Source organism: Barbatula barbatula (assembly GCF_947034865.1).
Source record: "Barbatula barbatula genome assembly, chromosome: 3".
In the NCBI taxonomy this organism is placed as follows: Eukaryota; Metazoa; Chordata; class Actinopteri; order Cypriniformes; family Nemacheilidae; genus Barbatula; species Barbatula barbatula.
The window spans coordinates 2,213,716-2,232,588 of NC_136764.1; the positions used below are offsets into that span (position 1 = coordinate 2,213,716).

At 51.6% G+C, this 18,873-nt stretch overlaps 1 protein-coding gene across 1 annotated transcript in view; it reads left to right on the forward strand.

Annotated features, from left to right (window-relative positions):
* The window catches only part of LOC306891699 (NLR family CARD domain-containing protein 3-like), a 47,577-nt gene that overhangs the window by 10,901 nt on the left and 17,803 nt on the right, over positions 1–18,873 (forward strand). The window contains exon 10 of the mRNA XM_079452173.1: positions 5,444–5,617. Within this exon, the coding sequence (XP_079308299.1) occupies positions 5,444–5,617 (174 nt within the window). The remainder of the gene's footprint in view (positions 1–5,443; positions 5,618–18,873) is intronic.

Consider the following 18,873-nt stretch of genomic DNA (forward strand, 5'->3'; position numbering starts at 1 on the left):
ACCGAGAGCACGTTCTGCTGGAGCTGCATTTAGGTCCAGATTGAGGGGTTCAGATGTGACTGCTCTCTCAGTTGGGTCCACAGAGTCCAGAACTGACCTTTCGTTTGAATTGAACTTGTGTAGACGCAAACCTCCTCTCTTGCACAACTCTCGTGCTTCAGCGATCAACTCCTTTGCTTCTACGGAGGGGACGCTGATAAGCCCATCATCGATGTAGAAGTTCTTTTGCACGAAGGCTGACGCTGAAGGATACTCTTCCTTGTGTTGACGTGCCAAGTGCTTCAGACCAAAGTTGGCACATCCGGGTGACGAAGCGGCGCCGAATAGATGGACAGCCATTTGATACTCTTGAGGCCTTGCTTCGAGGTCTCCATCCTCCCACCAGAGAAACCTTAAGTAGTTCCGTAGTTCAGGAGAAACGTAAAACTGATGGAACATTTTTTTGATGTCGCATATGATGGCTACAGCCTCTTTTCTGAAACGACAGAGCACTCCAAGGAGAGAGTTGATCAGGTCAGGACCTGTTAGCAGTGTATCATTTAGTGAGACACCACGGAACTTCGCTGAACAGTCAAAAACGACCCTTAGCTTCTCTGGCTTCTTGGGGTGGAACACCCCATGGTGTGGTATGTACCACATGGTCTGCTGTCCTGTCGCAGGAGGGGCTGGCTCTGCGTTGCCTTTCTTTATCATGGCCTTGTTCATTCATAGTGTCCATCTTTCCTTTGAGTTATATTGCCATTCAGGAGCTGAATGAAGCGAACATCGTCTTGTGACATACTTGTCTTTGTCTGCATACTTCTTTTCATTGAAGTCTGATTCCAAGACTTTCAGCAGATCGGTGGTTGATGGCGCTGGTATTTCCTTCACCGTGACTCGATGGACAAACCTCTGGTTTCCCTGGCGATCCAGATGTGGATTGGATGAGCCTACGATGCTCCAGCCGAGTTCCGTTCTCTGGGCGAATGGATCATTTTCACCTCCTGTGACGACTTCCTGGGGGGCTAACGCCAACGGGCAATCACTTCCAATTAACAGTCCCACCTCACAGTCCTTCAGCAGTGGGAGTTTGTTTGCTAGATGCTTTAGATGAGGCCAGAGCAGCGCTGTTTTTGAAGTCGGGATGTAGGACTTGTCAACCGGGATGAAGCCACGAGTGTAGGCTTGGCGTAGCTGAATCTGTTTTTCAGACTGTTGACCATAGACACTTTTGCTTGCTATGGGTGTGTCAACAGCTGTCATGGTGCTCAGTTTGAGCTGTACTGGTTTAGTCTCCACGTTCAGCTCTTCGAGTAGGTCTTCCAAGACGAATGTCGAATCACTCTGCGTATCCAGAAGAGCATACGTTATTACTTCTTTTTGTGGTTCATTTACAGATGACATGAAAACAGGGACGATGCTTGATGTTGCAAAGACACACTGCATGGGACGTCACTTTGATCTCCTCCTGACTAGTGCCTTTGTCTGTGGAAGTGGACTGTTTCTCTTTTGCTTCCACAGATCGGTTCTCTCTCTCTTCATGTAGACAGGTGGGTTGACGTCTGCTGCATATGCCACAAGAGTGTCGCATTTTGCAATCCTTACTGTTATGTCCCTTTCTCAAAGATCCGTAGCACAAGTTTTCCCGTATGAAGGCCTTATCTTCCAGAGATTTTGCTGCAAAGGTAGGGCACTTTACGACGCCGTGCATCTCATCTTTGCAGATAGGACACGGTGGCTTTGACTTAGTGCTGAACACTTTCTCAACCTTTTCCATGGGATTGTTCCTTTTAGTGTTTGTGTGAAGTGCTCTAGTTCTCTTGGGCTGCCTGTCATCTGTGGCCTTGATCAGAAGTGGAGAGGCGACAGGGTTACAAGCTATCCGAGCCTCCTTCTGGATGAACCTTTTGAAACAGGAAAAGCTTGGGTATTCTCCAGATTCATCTAACCTTTCTGTTACGACTCTGCTCCATCTTCGTGTTATCCAGTCTGGTAATTTCCTCAGCAACTTGTGGTTCTCTTTGATTTGATTTTGATTTGATTCAATTTATTGTCATTACACACATACAAGTACAGTGCAACGAAATGTATTTTTAGAAGAAGATAAAGCATAACATGGGGAAGGTAGGGAGAAAAACATGTACACAATACACCATAGACAAGACTTGCAACAGGGATAAGTAATCCAGTTCCGACAAGCAGCCATCTGATCCTGCTGCCATGGTGGCGCCGTATACAGATCCGCTTATCAGGCTGGCGGGTCAAAGCGACGGAGGCGATGGATCTGGGAATGGGTGACCGCCCTCGAGTGTGGCCTGTGTTTGTGTGTGATAGTCTGTGTGTGATAGTCTGTGCAGGTGTTTCAGTAGAATGGTGGAGGAACGCAAGAGCGTCTCTCCGTACTGCTCCACTCAGGGTTGAATTCCAGCAGCAGCCTTGGCCAAGGCTGATACGGGGGAGTCGAAAAAGATAAGATTGATTGTTTAGTCTTGGGGCGAGCAACCGCATTCCATTTCCACGGCTACTCTCTTTGTCCATTTTGGTCTCCAACAATATCAATTTTCCTTTGCAAAGTCGTGAGCTTTTCAGTGATAGAATCCATATTGCGGTTATTAGTCTCATTTCCAGAGCCGACCGCTCTTCCCACGACTTCCATCATAACGGGCAGCCTTGTGAGACTTTTGAGAGCTGTTACCGTTTTCTTAATTTCTCGATAACTAAGGGCACAGCCTAATCCAATCAGCATAATGCCTGTTATCATGGTTCCGAATAGGTAGATATCTTCAATGTCCTCCACGGAAAGAGGAGCCAGACACACGATCCGCCATCTCTCCCAGGCGTCCATCGTGTAGCCAGCTGCGAACGTTCCGTCAGGGCAGACAGGTTCCCCCGAACCCAAGCTTCTCGTCGAGAAGATGGTGTCAATAGCGTTGAGAGACCAGTTGATCAGATCCATAATTTCAGTTGTAGAGCAGTGCAGAGAGAATCTCTCAATAGATGAGACGAGACACGAGATCAGCAGGAAAAAAAGGGGAGGACAGGAGCAAGAAAAATGCGACTACCTCCGTTGAGAGAGCGAAGAGGACTCTTCACAGTCGTCCAAGATGGCAAATCCTTTCACATGAGGCATCGCTTCAACGCATCCTCGCAGGAAGTCAGCAAACTCTCGAAGAGCAGTAGGATCACTGGTACCAATCTTGGGCCATTTCATGAGCTTGTCTCTAAAGGCCTTTTGCACAATGAAGTGGTTTCCGTACCTTTCTTCCAGGACCTTTAAGGCTCCCTGATATGCTTCTGAGTTTCTATAGAAGAATCCCTCTACAGCTTTACGTGCTTCTCCACTCAGGTAGTTTTTTAAATTGAAACATTTTTTCATGAGTTAGGAGAGGCTGGTGGTCTATGAGTGCCATGAAGAACATCTTCCAGTCTACATACTTTAAGGCTTCGCCAGAGAACTTTGGTGGCTCAGGAGCAGGTAGGCGATTCATACTGAGTGAGTGTATGAGTGCTTGGGTAAGGCCGTCTTTCTCAGGAGATGTTAACGCATTGGCGTGTGCTTGTAGAGGCTGGTTTGCGTTGGCCTTTGGATTAAGCTGGCTGAATTTAACTGTGAGATCAGTCTCTTTTAGCCAGTCTCTGGAGTCACGTTCAAGGCTCTCGTATGCTTTTACTCTTGCCTCTGCTATTCTTACTTCTGACTCTGCTTGAATTTGTTGTAGTCTTTTTTCTTCCTGATGCATGTTTGCCTCTATCCTTTTAAGAGCTACTTGCTTTTCTTCTTCCAACCTTTTAAGAACCAGCTGCTTCTCTTCTTCTAACTTGCTAAGAACTTCTTCTCGAGCTTGTATTTGATATACTGCTTTAACCCTTTCTTGTTGAGCTGCGAGTTCTGCTCCTGCGTCTACATGTTTGCTAGAGCCCTGTGAGTGGATTGAATTTTCTGCGAGAGAGAGAGTACAGCATCGGTCTTTGTGTGTCTGAAGATAGATCCATACTCATCCTTTTTAAGTGCCATCCTCACTCGTAGTTTCTCAAGTTCTGGATTAAAGATCTCATCTACAATTTCTAGCCGCTTCTCTATTATTTCACTGATCTCTGCAGTGAGTGCTATACAAGCATCTATTTCCGGTACAATGTCTGGGGTAGCATTGTGGTTGCATTGAATGGGCTCATAACATTCACTCACTACACTGTGTCGACTTTGGGTTTCTTCTCTGATTTTATTTAGTTCATCTTGAGAATAGAATGATTTTAGTGCGGGCTTAACTTTTCCTGCTACCTCTTTCCAGGAGCTATAAGCTCTCATGAATTCTTTCTTGTGTTTAATGGCTTCCTGTTTGTGCATCTCTAGTCCCTTTTCTGTAAATGTTCTTTCACGTGAACTTCTCCATTAAGTGACATTTTGTTGAAGTTGTGCTTCTGTTTGGTTATATAGAACTACTGAACTATAGTTTAAATAACTCAACTAATACTTAATATCAAAACATGCACTGGGCGATTATCAGTAACGAAAATCTAGGCTAACACACAAACAACTAGCAAAGAATGCTATCATACAGATTTACCCATGAATGAATTTACCTTTTACAGGTTCAATCAGTTCAATAGTTTTTTTTTAAATTACCCTTAAGTATCTTTAAGTTCCCCTTTTAAATGTATGATTAAATCAGAGCATCAAACACGTACAGTATATTGATATAACTGTTCGCAATCAAAGAGTCCCTGAGATTTTATGCAGCAATCAGCATAAACGAAATAGACCAATCTTGCCTGGGTGCCGGTTGAAGTGAGGGCGTTTGAACAGAAGGTGGCAGTCTTGTACACAGAATGGCGAATGATGGCAGTCCTTCTAACGTCATGTCAAATTTTCGTCATAAATGCATTTAAATGAAATAGTACATTACAATGGACCACATACCTCGCTCCGCATATCAAAGGGTGCTAAAAAGTGGTGATCCAGGGAAAGCTGCCGTCATTTACTTAACTTGGACTTTGGAGAACTAGCTAGCAACTTCATAAATTATTCTCATATTATTGCTGCCAAACAAATCAAGCACAGAGTGGTATAACACTTCAAAAAACACTTTAGTTACAGGTTACAGTAATATTTTCCGATTTCTGACTATAAACATGCATCGTCTTGTAACATGCCTTCTCGAGTTTTGTATTGAACAAGTGTGAGCTCGGAGTGATTAGCCCCCCCTACAGATAACGTGATGACAAATGTCATGAAATAAAAGGTATGCAACAGGATAATTATAATAAAACACTGTTAGAGGTCATCTACATTACTTGTATCTTGTAAAAAGGGACATAATTTGATACATCAATGAATAATCATTGAATAATATATGAAATAATAAAAATATTAAATAAAGTATAATTAACTATATTAAATAATTGTGCTATTAATTATTGTCTAAATGTTATTGTCATTATTTCATTTATTTTCTTCTCTCTTCAGTCTGTCTGGCTGCAGTATTGGATCTGAAGGTTGTGTTGCTCTGACTTCAGCTCTGAGATCAAACCCCTCACATCTGACACAACTGGATCTGAGATTTAATAATCCAGAAGATTCAGGAGTGAAAGTGCTCTCTGATCTACTGAAGGATCCACACTGTCAACTACAGACACTACAGTGAGTTACTGATCAAATTATCATTTAGTTATAACCTCACTTTTTTTACAATCTCAAGTGACTGTTGAGTATTTTTGTTGTTTGTTTTGCTGTTTCACTCTTGTTCTTGTGTAAATTTGATGTAGTTGCCACTGGAGGCGTTTCAACAAAACCTCGGTTATGATAAAACAATTATAAACAGTTTTTTTTTACGGAAACGTCAGTAACAGTTAACTGTTAAACAAAAGTTGCATTCAGTGTTTGGATTCTTGTGAAGGATTTGTTTAGATATGATGTGGTATCATTTATGGTGACTTTACTTTGGAATATCGCTGTTGTTTGGCCGGAGGAAATTTTGCCTATAGCCTACTCCTGTGAAATTCTTTTTTTAATGTGTATCCTATAGTAAATGTGTTAGTGTCTAAATGATTAGCTACAAAATGCAAATACATGATTTTAATACACTAACATAAGTTTGTACAAGTTAAACTGTGGAATGGCTTTTGAAAGCATATTATAGCGTTTTGAAGAAACATGCTTTCCTACTATAATGACTTATAACTAATGGTAATGGTTTACTGTAGCAATTGGGAGAAATGGTAATTTTTCCACTTTAAATGCCTATAGAAACACGATTTCTAATAAGTTTCAAAAACGGATGGTCGGTTCCTAAAGGGGGAATACCACACTATATGCACACCATATATGGCCTCATTTTACTGTAGCATTTGGGAGAAATGGTCATTTTTCCAATTAAATTGCCTATAGAAACATGATTTCTAATAAATTTTAATCAATGGATTAAAAAGAGCATTTAAGAACAATGATGAGGAATTGATTCTTGAAGTGGTAAGCACTGTTAATGACACACAGACAGAAGTCGATCGTCTGTATGGGGAAATAAGAAACATCACAAGTCCTGAAACGGAAATTTTTTGCTAACGAAAAGGCTCAACGATTTCTAAATGATGAGTCTGAAGACATTCTCTGGCCTGAATCAGATTCTGTGTTTGAAGCCACCTTGTCCAGTATCATTTCAGCAACCTCGGGTAGAGCAAGATCTGTTTCTAAGAGCCAGGTTTCTCGTGATTCTTTGCAGAGAAAACAAGAGGCAGCAGCTGAAGTGGCAGCCACCCAAGAGGTGATTAAAATCATGAAAACTCAACATCAATATAAAGAAGAAATCAGAAAACTTGAGGCAGAGGACAAAGGAAAATGAAGTTGGAAGAGAAGAGAAAGGAAGTGGAACGATTGGAGGAACTTAAAAGGCATAATGCAGCACAAGCAAGGTTGCAAGTTTATGATGAAAGCATCAAAGGTGATGCTGGAGATTTGCATTCTGATCCTCTTCATCAAATGCCACCTGTTTCTCACCCACATGTTCCTTTTCCTCTCTCTCAACCAGTCATACCTCCTCAAGCTAATGCAACATTAAATCAGCCATCTCGTTCTCCTCAGAATGATTCTATCAACAAAGCTCACGTCCTCCACAATTTTCTATATTCACTAATGAAACCTCAAATGACCTTGTGAGCACTCGCTGAAGCGATTCCGGCTAATAGGATACCGATCCCAGAACCTACTGTTTATTCAGGTGATCCTCTGAAGTACAATGACTGGAAGTTGTCTTTTCAGACATTAATTGATCGCAAGAACTTGCCAGCTCAAGAAAAGGAATTCTTTTTACGTAAGTATGTCAGTGGTCCGGCCAAGAGAACTCTCGAAGGACATTTCCTAGCTGGTACAGAAGCTGCTTACGTTGTTTCTTGGAACATACTTGATCGTTTTGGGAATCCATTCGTAATTGGAAAATCATATCGCGACAAGATACAGTCATGGAATAAGATTACTACCAAAGACACCAAGGATCTCCGTGAGTTTGTAGATTTCTTAAGCAGCGTTGAAACAGCCATGCCTTACGTTCAAGGGTTACAAGCTCTGAATGATTGTGTTGAGAATCAAAGGATGTCAGCCAAATTACCAGAGTGGTTGAGTGCAGGTTGGAATAGAGCAGTCATAGTTCCAAGATGTACACAAAAGATTTCCTGATTTCAAATACTTTGTGGGATTTCTAAAGAAAGAAGCGAGAATAGCATGCAATCCTATCACCTCACTGCAAGCACTTAAGCCTACCGAACAAGAAAGATCTAAGCAATTGGATCATGATCATAATAAATTTCAACGGAATCACAGCTTAGGAGCAAAGACATTCACAACTACTACTACTGAGAGAACTGGTATCTGGTGTGCCTTTTGTAAGAGATATGGCCACTCTCTCCATAAGTTGATGGAAAAACCGGTAGAAGAAAGAGTGAAGTTCGTACAGTCAGAGAGGCTGTGCTTTGGCTGTCTTAAAACAGGCCATAATTCCAAGAGCTGCACTGCCAGAAGCGTGTGTGACAAACATGGGCGTAGCTAGCCCCTAAAACTTGGAGTAAGAAATGTTGTTATTCTAAAAAAAAATCTTCTTTTACAATGTTAAATAATTTGCAAAACATACTCCGTAGTTTTTTGTTTAAAATCTCTTCCCTTCTTCTACTTCTCCTCTGTACCCGCATCGCTCAGCGCGACCGTCATCCAGCGCGAGACACGTGCGGAGTGAGATCCCGTTCCCTTTCTGTCGGTCTCTCGACGTTGTGTCGACAGAATGGGGTTTGACTTGAGAACCTACCTTCTCTGACTGACTTGAACAGGCCAATGAAAATTGGCGAATGAAATTTGCATGCCGGACTCCGCCCCCGGATATCCGGGTATAAAAGGGAGCCGGCGTGCCGCATTCATTCACCTTTTGTTCTTCGGAGCCTTCGCATCTCATGCTGACGACTCTGCAGACAATCTCTACGTGTTGCTGGTCTTACGACGTGGTGCAGCGGACTGTCCCGATTCCTGTGACTTCCCCTGGGCGTCTCGGCAACTGCCAAAGCGTCTTTCTAAAGAGCGAGCCCTTTTCAGGGCTTAAGAGATTCTACAGCGCGGCATGTCCCGCTGTGCTCGTGGGTGCGGCGCACTCATTGAGGAAGGGGACGGACACGATGTCTGCCTCAGGTGTCTGGGACTCCAGCACGCTGAGGCGGCATTTGTGGATACATCTTGCCCGCACTGCGGGCGGATGGTGATTCAGACATTGCGGTCACGGGTGGCTGCGTTCTTGCGAGAATCAGCCACCACCTCGAGTGCTTCCCGTTTTGCGGCAGCAGCGGCGTCAGCCCTGCCGTCTGCTTCGGCGAGCACCGAGGGTGATTTGGGAATTACCGTGAGCCTCAATCCGTCAGCCACCGGCTCGCGGACCGTTCACGCCCCACCTCGCTTGTCTGACCGTCCCGGAAGAGGCGGTACGCCGCCTTGTTCCTCCGTCACGCTCTCGGACACGGGGCGTGACGACGATGAGATGTCGCTCGCAGCATCGGAGGGCGACCTCCTGGCATCCGACCCCGACGAGTCCTTGGAGCTTCCTCCCCCGGGGGGTCGAGCTCAGGATGAAGCGGACGTCGAGATGTCAGCCATGCTCTCCCGGGCCGCCGCGAGTATTGGGCTGCAGTGCACCGCACCGCCTCTCCCCCAACGCTCGCGGTTGGATACATGGTATCTCGGGACCGGCCGTGACTCTAAGCCACGCTCGGCCCCGGTACCATTTTTTCCGGAGGTGCATGAGGAGCTCAGTCGGACTTGGAACGCCCCCTTTTCGGCGCGTGCACGTCAGACTGGCTCGGTCGCCCTGACTTCCCTCGATGACGGGGCAGCTAAGGGCTATGTCGACATCCCACAGGTGGAGCGTGCAGTCGCGGTGCACCTGTGCCCGCAGACAGCTGCCACCTGGAGGGATCGACCAAGGCTCCCTTCCAAGGCGTGTAAGTTTTCGGCATCGCTGGTGTCGAAGGCTTACAACGCTGCGGGTCAAGCTGCCTCGGCTCTTCACGCCATGGCCATCCTGCAGGTCCATCAGGCCAAGGCGTTGAAAGAGTTGCACGAGGGAAAGTCCGACCCAGGGCTAATGCAGGAGCTCCGCACTGCCACTGACCTCGCTCTCCGGGCGACGAAGGTGACGGCGCGAGCCCTGGGTCGTACGATGTCCACACTGGTGGTCCAGGAGAGACACCTTTGGCTCAACCTTGCGCAGATGCGGGACGCTGAGAAGGTTCGCTTTCTCGACGCTCCCATCGCGCAGGGTGGGCTGTTTGGTGATACGGTCGAGGACTTCTCTCAGCAGTTCTCGACTGTAAAGAAGCAGACGGAGGCGATTAAACATATCCTGCCCCGCCGCGACCCGGCCGCCTATCGTCCGTCGAGGTCCCGCGCGGCGTCTGCTTCCCAGCAGCCCCGCCCCTCTCCGACTCAGACTCCGGCCCCAGCGCCCCCTGCACAGGCGGCCTCCCGGAGAAGGACGTCGAAGAGGAGAGCACCATCCCGTCACCAACCTCCGCGGAAGCAGAAGCGTTCCTGACGGGGTGATCCCAGGGAGATCGAGTCCACCGGGCCCGACCCAGGCAACTACATCGCCGGAGGGTCGGATTGGGACGGTGCCTGCCCCGTCCCAGCAACACCAGCCGGGCCCTTTTCAGGGCCTGGTGCCCACATTCTCACGAAAAGAGCTGTCTCTCCCCCTGGGTCTTTCTCACAGCCGCTCTCACCCTCCGCAGGGCGGTGCTCGGCTACCCCACGTTGTGTTTCGGCGAGACACACGGTTGGGTATAACTCTCGGTGGCCACCAGCACCCTCAGTCAGACGGTGCGGTATGCCACGATATCGCCCGACAGGCACCTCGGCAGAGCCGCTCTCCTCCCCGGGGTCCCCCCCGCGTCGAGGGAGCCGTACTGCCAGCCGTCGAACCATCCCCCACGGGGGCAATGACTCAGATCGAACCTCTGGTCCCCCTGTCTCGGTACCTGGGAGCCTGGTTGGCTCTTCCCAGACCAGCACGGTGGCTAGAGAGAACGATCCGTCTCGGCTATGCGATTCAGTTCGCCAAGCGCCCACCCAAGTTTCGGGGCATCCTCTTCACATCAGTGGGAGTAGATGCTCCCGTGCTTCGGGCCGAGGTCGCTACCCTTCTGGCGAAGGGGGCGGTCGAGCTCGTCCCTCTGGCCGAGATGTACTCCGGGTTTTACAGCCCGTATTTCATTGTCCCCAAGAAAAGTGGCGGGTTGCGCCCCATCTTGGACCTGCGTACCCTGAACAAGCACCTACACAAGCTGCCGTTCAGGATGCTAACGCAGAAGCGCATTCTGACGTCCGTCAGGCGTCAGGATTGGTTCATGGCGATCGACCTGAAGGACGCGTACTTCCATGTGTCCATCCTCCCTCGTCACCGGCCGTTCCTACGGTTCGCTTTCGAGGGACAGGCATATCAGTACCGCGTCCTCCCATTTGGTCTGTCCCTGTCTCCTCGAGTCTTTACGAAGGTCGTGGAGGCCGCCCTCACTCCCCTCAGGGAGCAGGGGGTGCGCATACTCAACTATCTCGACGACTGGCTCATCTTGGCGCACTCGCGAGATCTGTTGTGTGCACACAGGGACCTGGTGCTCCGGCACCTAGACCATTTGGGGTTACAGGTCAACCGAGAGAAGAGCAAGCTCTCCCCTGTGCAGAGCATCCTTTTCCTCGGTATGGAACTCGACTCTGTCTCCATGTTGGCACGTCTTTCTTCCGAGCGTGCCCAGTCGGTGCTGACCTGCCTGAGGAGCTTCAGGCAGCAGCCAGCGGTCCCCCTGAAACATTTTCAGAGGCTCCTGGGACACATGGCGTCCTCGGCGGGGGTGGTCCCCCTCGGGTTGATGCACATGAGACCGCTACAGCACTGGCTACAGAGCAGAGTTCCTTGGAGTGCGTGGCACTCCGGCAGCAGGCGCGTCCCGATCACGCCCTTCTGCCGGCGCACCCTAACCCCATGGTCTTCAATGACCTTTTTGCGGACAGGGGTCCCTCTTGGGCAGGTTTCGAGGCGCGTCGTGGTGACGACCGACGCCTCCCTGCAGGGTTGGGGTGCTGTGTGCAACGGGCACGCAGTGTCGGGTCTCTGGACGGGCCCCCGCCTGCGCTGGCATATCAATCGCCTAGAGTTGTTGGCGGTGCTGCTTGCACTGAGGAGGTTCCTTCCCCTCGTGCAGGACAAGCACGTGCTGGTCCGGTCGGACAGCACGACTGCTGTGGCGTATATCAACCGACAGGGTGGTATTCGTTCACGGCAGCTATCGCAACTCGCCCGACGCCTCCTCCTGTGGAGCCAGCAGGTGACGAAGTCCCTGTTAGCCACTCACATCCCGGGCGACCTGAACCAGACAGCCGATGCGCTCTCTCGTCAGTCGACGCCCCGTGGAGAGTGGCGGCTCCACCCCCGCGCAGTCCAGCTCATTTGGGTGCAGTTCGGGCAGGCACAGGTGGACCTGTTCGCCTCCCTGGACACCACCCATTGCCCGCTTTGGTACTCCCTGACCGAGGCCCCCCTCGGCACGGATGCTTTGGCGCACAGCTGGCCGCGGGACAAGCGGAAGTACGCCTTCCCCCCAGTGAGCCTCATTGCACACGTCCTGTGCAAGGTCAGGGAAGAGGAGCATCAAGTGCTACTAGTTGCGCCTTACTGGCCCAACCAGACTTGGTTCTCGGAGCTAATGCTCCTGACGACAACTCCCCCCTGGCCGATTCCCCTGACGAAGGACCTTCTTTCTCAGGGGAAGGGCACGTTGTGGCATCCGAGACCAGACCTCTGGAACCTCCATGTCTGGCCCCTGGACGGGACGAGGAGATCCTGAGTGGTCTACCCCCGGCGGTGGTAGAGACCATTGTTCAGGCTAGGGCCCCGGCCACGAGGCGGTTATACGCTTTTAAGTGGCGCCTCTTCTCGTCCTGGTGCTCTTCTCGTGGAGAAGACCCACGGATATGCTCGATCGGGAGCGTGCTGTCCTTCCTGCAGTCGAGACTTGAGAGCAATCTCTCCCCTTCCACGCTGAAAGTGTATGTAGCCGCAATTGCCGCTCATCACGAACCAGTTAGTGGGAAGTCTCTGGGACAGCACGACCTGGTCATTAGGTTCCTGAGGGGCGCGAGAAGGCTGAATCCGGCCCGTCCGCGCTCCGTTCCCTCTTGGGACCTCAATGTGGTCCTGGCGGGCCTCCAGAGGCCCCCCTTCGAGCCCCTCGGAGATGCCGCTCTTTCTCATCTCTCGATGAAGACGGCTCTCCTAGTGGCGCTCGCTTCCATCAAGAGGGTAGGGGACCTACAAGCATTTTCCGTGGCCACGGATTGCCTTGAGTTCGGGCCTGGTCAATCTCACGTTATCCTGAGACCCCGGCCGGGCTACGTGCCCAAAGTTCCCACCACTCCCTTCCGGGACCAGGTGGTGAACCTGCAGGCGCTCCCTTCTGGGGAGGAAGACCCAACCCCTTCCGTGTTGTGTCCAGTACGCGCGCTGCGCCTCTACTTGGACCGCACGCAGGGCTTCAGGAGCTCTGACCAGCTCTTTGTCTGTTTTGGAGGTCAGCACAAGGGGAGGGCTGTCTCCAAACAGAGGTTGGCGCACTGGATCGTGGACGCCATCACTATGGCTTACCGATCACAGGATCTCCCGTGCCCGCTTGCAGTGAGGGCACACTCCACCAGGGGTGTGGCCTCCTCGTGGGCACTGGCGCAGGGCGCCCCTCTGGCAGACATATGTAGAGCTGCGGGTTGGGCTACGCCCAGCACCTTCGCGAGGTTCTACAGCCTCCGCGTGGAACCGGTATCTGCCAGAATCTTACGAGACACCGCCAGGTAAGTCCGGCAGCCGGTGGGCGTACGCCTGCGATAGCACTCCTCCACAGGTGAGACGTGGTGCTATCCAGCCTCCCCTCTTCCCCCCCACGTGGGCGAAGAGTAGGCATTCCATCCATCACTAAGCACTCCTCGGCGGCGGGCTCGGCGGAGCAGCTCTGCCCCCCTTGGCCTGTTTCTGAGCCTTAGCAGTGACTCAAACAGGGCCTAGTGCACCACACGTAGTAACCCCCCCACAGGGCGGTTCCGTCTGTTGTCTTCTCATGAATGGCTCTCAATCGATGGCCCATGACCTCTCCCAGGTGTACTTCACCTGTTCGCGACACCCTCTCGTGTCTGCATGTTCCCACGTGCTCTCCCCTATCCGGTGAGACCGTGTGTGAGTCTCCACTAAGCTCCTCCCTGCGGTAGGAAGTGGTCTCCGTAGCGCGTTCCCTCAGGGGGGAATGACGCTTCCCAGTGGCCCTTACGGTGCCGGGCGGCTTCTCGCTGTTAAGAGAACTAGGCCGCCGTCCGTGACGGCCGGAGGAAGGGGCTCCCATCTTGTAGGTAAGCTCTGGACCCCTTCCCTTCCACTGGAAGGTTGCAATTCATGCTAGCGCCCACGTTTTGACACGCCCAGGCCAGTCAACGTCGCTTCGTGAGGAATTGTGACGCGGCACAGCGCTGTGGCGTTTTCCGAGGAACCCCATTCTGTCGACACAACGTCGAGAGACCGACAGAAAGGGAACGTCTCGGTTACGTATGTAACCTCCGTTCCCTGATGGAGGGAACGAGACGTTGTGTCCTTCATGCCACAACACTGGCCGCCCGCTGCAGCAGTCGGGGCAAGATCCTCAGGCTCCTCAGCACAAAAGGTGAATGAATGCGGCACGCCGGCTCCCTTTTATACCCGGATATCCGGGGGCGGAGTCCGGCATGCAAATTTCATTCGCCAATTTTCATTGGCCTGTTCAAGTCAGTCAGAGAAGGTAGGTTCTCAAGTCAAACCCCATTCTGTCGACACAACGTCTCGTTCCCTCCATCAGGGAACGGAGGTTACATACGTAACCGAGACGTTATGTAGTGTTGTGAATCAACCAAGTTGCTCCTAAGCTGTCTCACACTTCTTTCCTTTTACATAGAGTTGTTCCGATTGCGAAACCATATCGGTGAGTACTGGAGTTAGTATCCTGAATCACCTTGGTACACCTATAACAAGTGTTTATTTTCTGACTATTTTAGTCTAGCGGGTCGCCGCCTCTGTGGAGTAGCACAGGACCTGGGTGACTCGTCCATAGTCATAAACGTCGAGAAGTTGAGCCGGTTAATATGTTCTTCCGCAAGACGCATTCAGTTCTGTTTATTAACTGCTAGAGCGTGAACTAAAAACAACTAAACTGCGGACCTGTGTCTCTGTTGTTAAAGTTTATAATTTTTTTAGATCTTTGATACAAACAGTAAAACACACAAATAAAGTCATTAATACAAAACAACAAATAGTAGACAAGAGCAGAGCCAGGGGGAATTTCAAATGAAAACATTAAAGATAGAGCATAACTGAATGGTTTTAGCAGCTTTCTTATTCCTTGAATCATAAATGGATTTGATGTACTGTTCCCTCTCCTTACCAAAAGCAATAAAAGAAGGTTTAGAGTGACTAAAATTGGCTTTTTGAATATGATATTTCCCTAAAATGATCAAAAGATTAATTGGGTATATTTCTTCTTTTTATTTTGGTTATCATTGAAACCAAACAGTACATTCTTCCAAAACAAAGAAAAATCAGCGATCGTAATGTATCGGGACAGGTCTTTCCAGAAAGTGATAGTGTAGGGACATTGCCAGAACAGGTGTATCATTGTTTCTGGACATATTCCACATAAAGAACAGTTAACACATATGTCAAGCTTAAACCTAAGGAGATATTGCTTAGCAGGATAATACCTATGTATGATTTTGAAAGAAACTTCTCTTATTTTATTCATAAGGAGGTATTTGTAAGGAAGGTTCCAAATATTCCCCCAATTCAGGTTGTCAACAAAATTAGACCAATAAGGTACAACATTAGGGATGCTGGTTACATCTCTCTGGAATAAAGCGCGAATATTACGATTATTATTCCTCGTTGTAGTTACGAAACATATATTACCAACTGAGGTCAACTTAGGGTCCAAAGCTGGTAGGCAATCTGGTTTTCCAGCCCCTTTTAAGAGAGTTCCCTTTCTGTCGGTCTCTCGACGTTGTGTCGAAGCCGACAGATGGGGTTCGCCCTTGAGAACCAATCATCTCTGACTATTTTGAAAAGGCCAATGAAATTGGCGAATGAAATTTGCATGCCGGGCTCCGCCCCCGGATATCCGGGTATAAAAGGGGAGCCGGCGTGCTCATTCATTCACCTTTTGTGCTTCGGAGCCTTCGCATCTGATGACATTCTTCGAATTGCCGGTTTCTACGACGCGGTGCAGCGGAGATTCCCCTGGGCGTCCTGGCAGTTCCTGAGGTATTTTTCTAAAAGAGCAACTTCCTCAGCGTGGCATTGCCCGCTGATCTCTTGGGTGCAGTACACTCATCGAGGACGGGGACGGACACGGTGGTTGCCGCAAGTGTTCGGGGGTCCGATCGCTGTGGCAGCCTCGTGGATTCGTCCTGCCCGCACGGCGCGCGGATGGCTATTCAGACGTTGCGTCACTGCGCGCGGATGGCTAGTCAGACGTTGCGTCACTGCGGGCGGACGGCTATTCAGACGTTGCGTCACGTTGGCTACGTTCTGTCAAGAGCAAGCCACCACCTCGTTTGCTTCCCGTTCTGTGACCGCAGCGGCTACGGCCCTGCCGTCAGCGGCGGCGAGCAGCGAGGGTGATGTGGGGATTATCGTGAGCGTTAATCCGTCAGCCGGTCGGCTCGCGGACCGCTCGCGCCCCGTCTCGCTTGTTTAGCAGGTCCCCAAGGATGGTCCTAAGCCATCTTATTCCTCAGCCACGCGCTCGGACACGAGCCGTGGAGATGAGGTGTCTCTTGCAACATCGGAGCGCGACCTGCTGGCATCAGACTCTGGCGATTCCCTGAAGCTCCCTCCCTCGGGAGGTCGAGCACAGGTGAGAGCAGACGTCAAGATGTCAGCCATGCTCGCTCGGACCGCCGTGAGCGTCGGGTTGCGGTGCAGCCCTGGTGCTCGCGGCTGGGTACTCGCACATTGGGCCCGGCTCAAGTGCCAAGTTTTACCGAGCTGCATAAGGAGTTCAGTAAGACCTGGAGCGTCCCTTTCGGCGCGCTTCCGTCTAGCTGACTCTATCGCCCTCTCTTCCCTCGGGGCGGGGAGGCAGCTAGGGACTATGTCAATGCACCCTGGGTGGAGCATGCAGTCGCGGGTATCCGCAGACGGCGGCCACCTGGGGGGCTTGACCTAGACTCACCGTCCAGGGCATGTAAGGTCTCAACATCTCTGGTGTTGAGGCTGGCAGTGCCGTGGACCAAGCTGCCTCCACTCTTACGCATGGCCGTCCTGCAGGCCAGGGCGCTAAAGAGAGCCCCACGGGGTAAGACCGACCCAAGTAGTGCCGCCGCCGACTGGCCCTCCGGGGACCGCGGTGGCAGCGCAGGCTGGGTCGGACGATGTCCACATCAGTGGCCCGGAAAGATGCCTCGGACCCAATCTTGCGCAGGGGGGCGATGTCGAGAAAGGCCACTTTCCCGACTCCCCTCTCGCAAGGTCGGCTGATTGGTGGCGCTGTCAAGGACTGCTCCAGCAGCCTTTTGACAGTGTAGAAACAGACCGGCCTGCTGTGACCCGGCCGCCTTTCGGCCGTCGAGGTCTCGCACGTGGTCTGCCCCCAGCAGCCCTGGCCTTCTCCAGCGTCGACTCCGGTTCTGGTGCCCCCGCAGGTGGCCCCCCGGAGGAGGACGTCAAGAGAAGGACCACCTAGAGAGATTGAACCATCGGGCCCGACCCAGCCTGGGTTGCTGGATGGTCGGACTGGGGCGGTCCCTGCCGCGTCCCAAACACCTTCTGGGCCCCTTCGGGGGCCTAGTGCCCGCCTTCTCACAAGGAGAGGTCTCTCTCTGGGTCCCACTTGCAGCCGCTCTCACCCTCTGAAAGATGGTGTTCGGCAACTCGACGTTGCGTCGTGGCGGCACGCAATGACGAGTATAAAGCAGCCCTCAGCACTCTCGCTTCGACGGTGCGTCGAGCTGCGCCATCGCCTGGCAGGTGATTTAGCGGAGCCGTTCCCCCCGGGGAGAACAGCACTGCTAGTCATTGAACCAACCCCCGCGGGTTGATGAAGTAGATCGCAGCCCCCCCTGTGAGGTCTCTGGGTGCTTGGTTAGCATTTCAAACCATCACGGTGGCTGGGAGTGTGGTCCGTCTCGGCATTCGATCCAGCTCGCCAGACCTCCGCCGGACTTCAGGCATCCTCTTACCTCAGCAGAGGCAGGGATGTTCCTGTGCTCCAGGCCGGGGCTGCCACCCCTCTGGCGAAGGCGATCGAACCGTCCCCTCGGCCGAGATGTCCAGTGGCTTCGACAGCCGCACTTCATCATCCCCAAAACCAGGGGTCGCTGCATACCTTGAGCAGCACCTTGCAAGGGTGCCGTTCGGGAGGCGCAGAAGCGCGTCCTGGTGTCTGTCAGACGCCAGGAGTGGTTCATGACAACTGACCGCATACTCTCATGTACAGTTTCCCTCGGCACTGTCGAGGGGCTGGCATGTCAGGAACGGGTCAGCCGGGAAAAAGAGAGCAGCTCTCCCTGGCGCGGAGCTCCCCCTTTTCCTGGTAGAGAACTCAACACTGTCTCCATGACGGTGTGCTCGCTCACGAGCACGCACAGTCAGTGCTGAGCTGCTTGAACTTTCAGGCAGCAGCCAGCGGTCCCCTGAAATCAGTTTCAGAGGCTCCTGGGCATGGTGTCCTCGGGGGTGGCCTGTCCCCCTCGGGTTGATGCACATGGGACCGCGACAGCACTGACTACAGAGATGAGTTCCCTGGAGAGCGTGGCGCACTGGCAGTAGGCGTATCGTCATTACGCCTGCTGCCGTCGCATCCTAACCCCGAGCAGGTCTTGAGGCCGGTCGTGGAACGACAGACGCCTCCCTACGGGGTGCGGGTGCGGTGTGCAATGGGCGCGCAGTGTCGGGTCGCTGGACGGGCCCCCGCCTGCGTCGGCAGATCACTGCCTTCAAGTTGCTAGCTGTCCTGCTTGCACTGATGAGGCTCCGGCCTCTCGTGCAGAGCCAGCATACTGGCCCGGACAGCACGACCGGCGTAGCGTACTAAACCTCAGGGTGGCACTCGCTCGCTGCAGTCATCGCAACTCGCCCAAAACGCCTCCTCCCGTGGAGACAGCAGGTGGCAAAGCCCCTGCAGGTCACAGGCCCACCGGGTGTCCTGAACCAGACAGCCAAGCGCTCTCTCGTCAGTTGACACCCCGTGGGAAGTGATGACTCCACCCCTGCGGGCTGGCCTGGGTGTGGTTTGGGCGGGCACAGGGGGACCTGTCGCCTCCCTGAACACCACCCAGTACCGCTGGGCATTCCTTGGACGAGGACCCCCTCG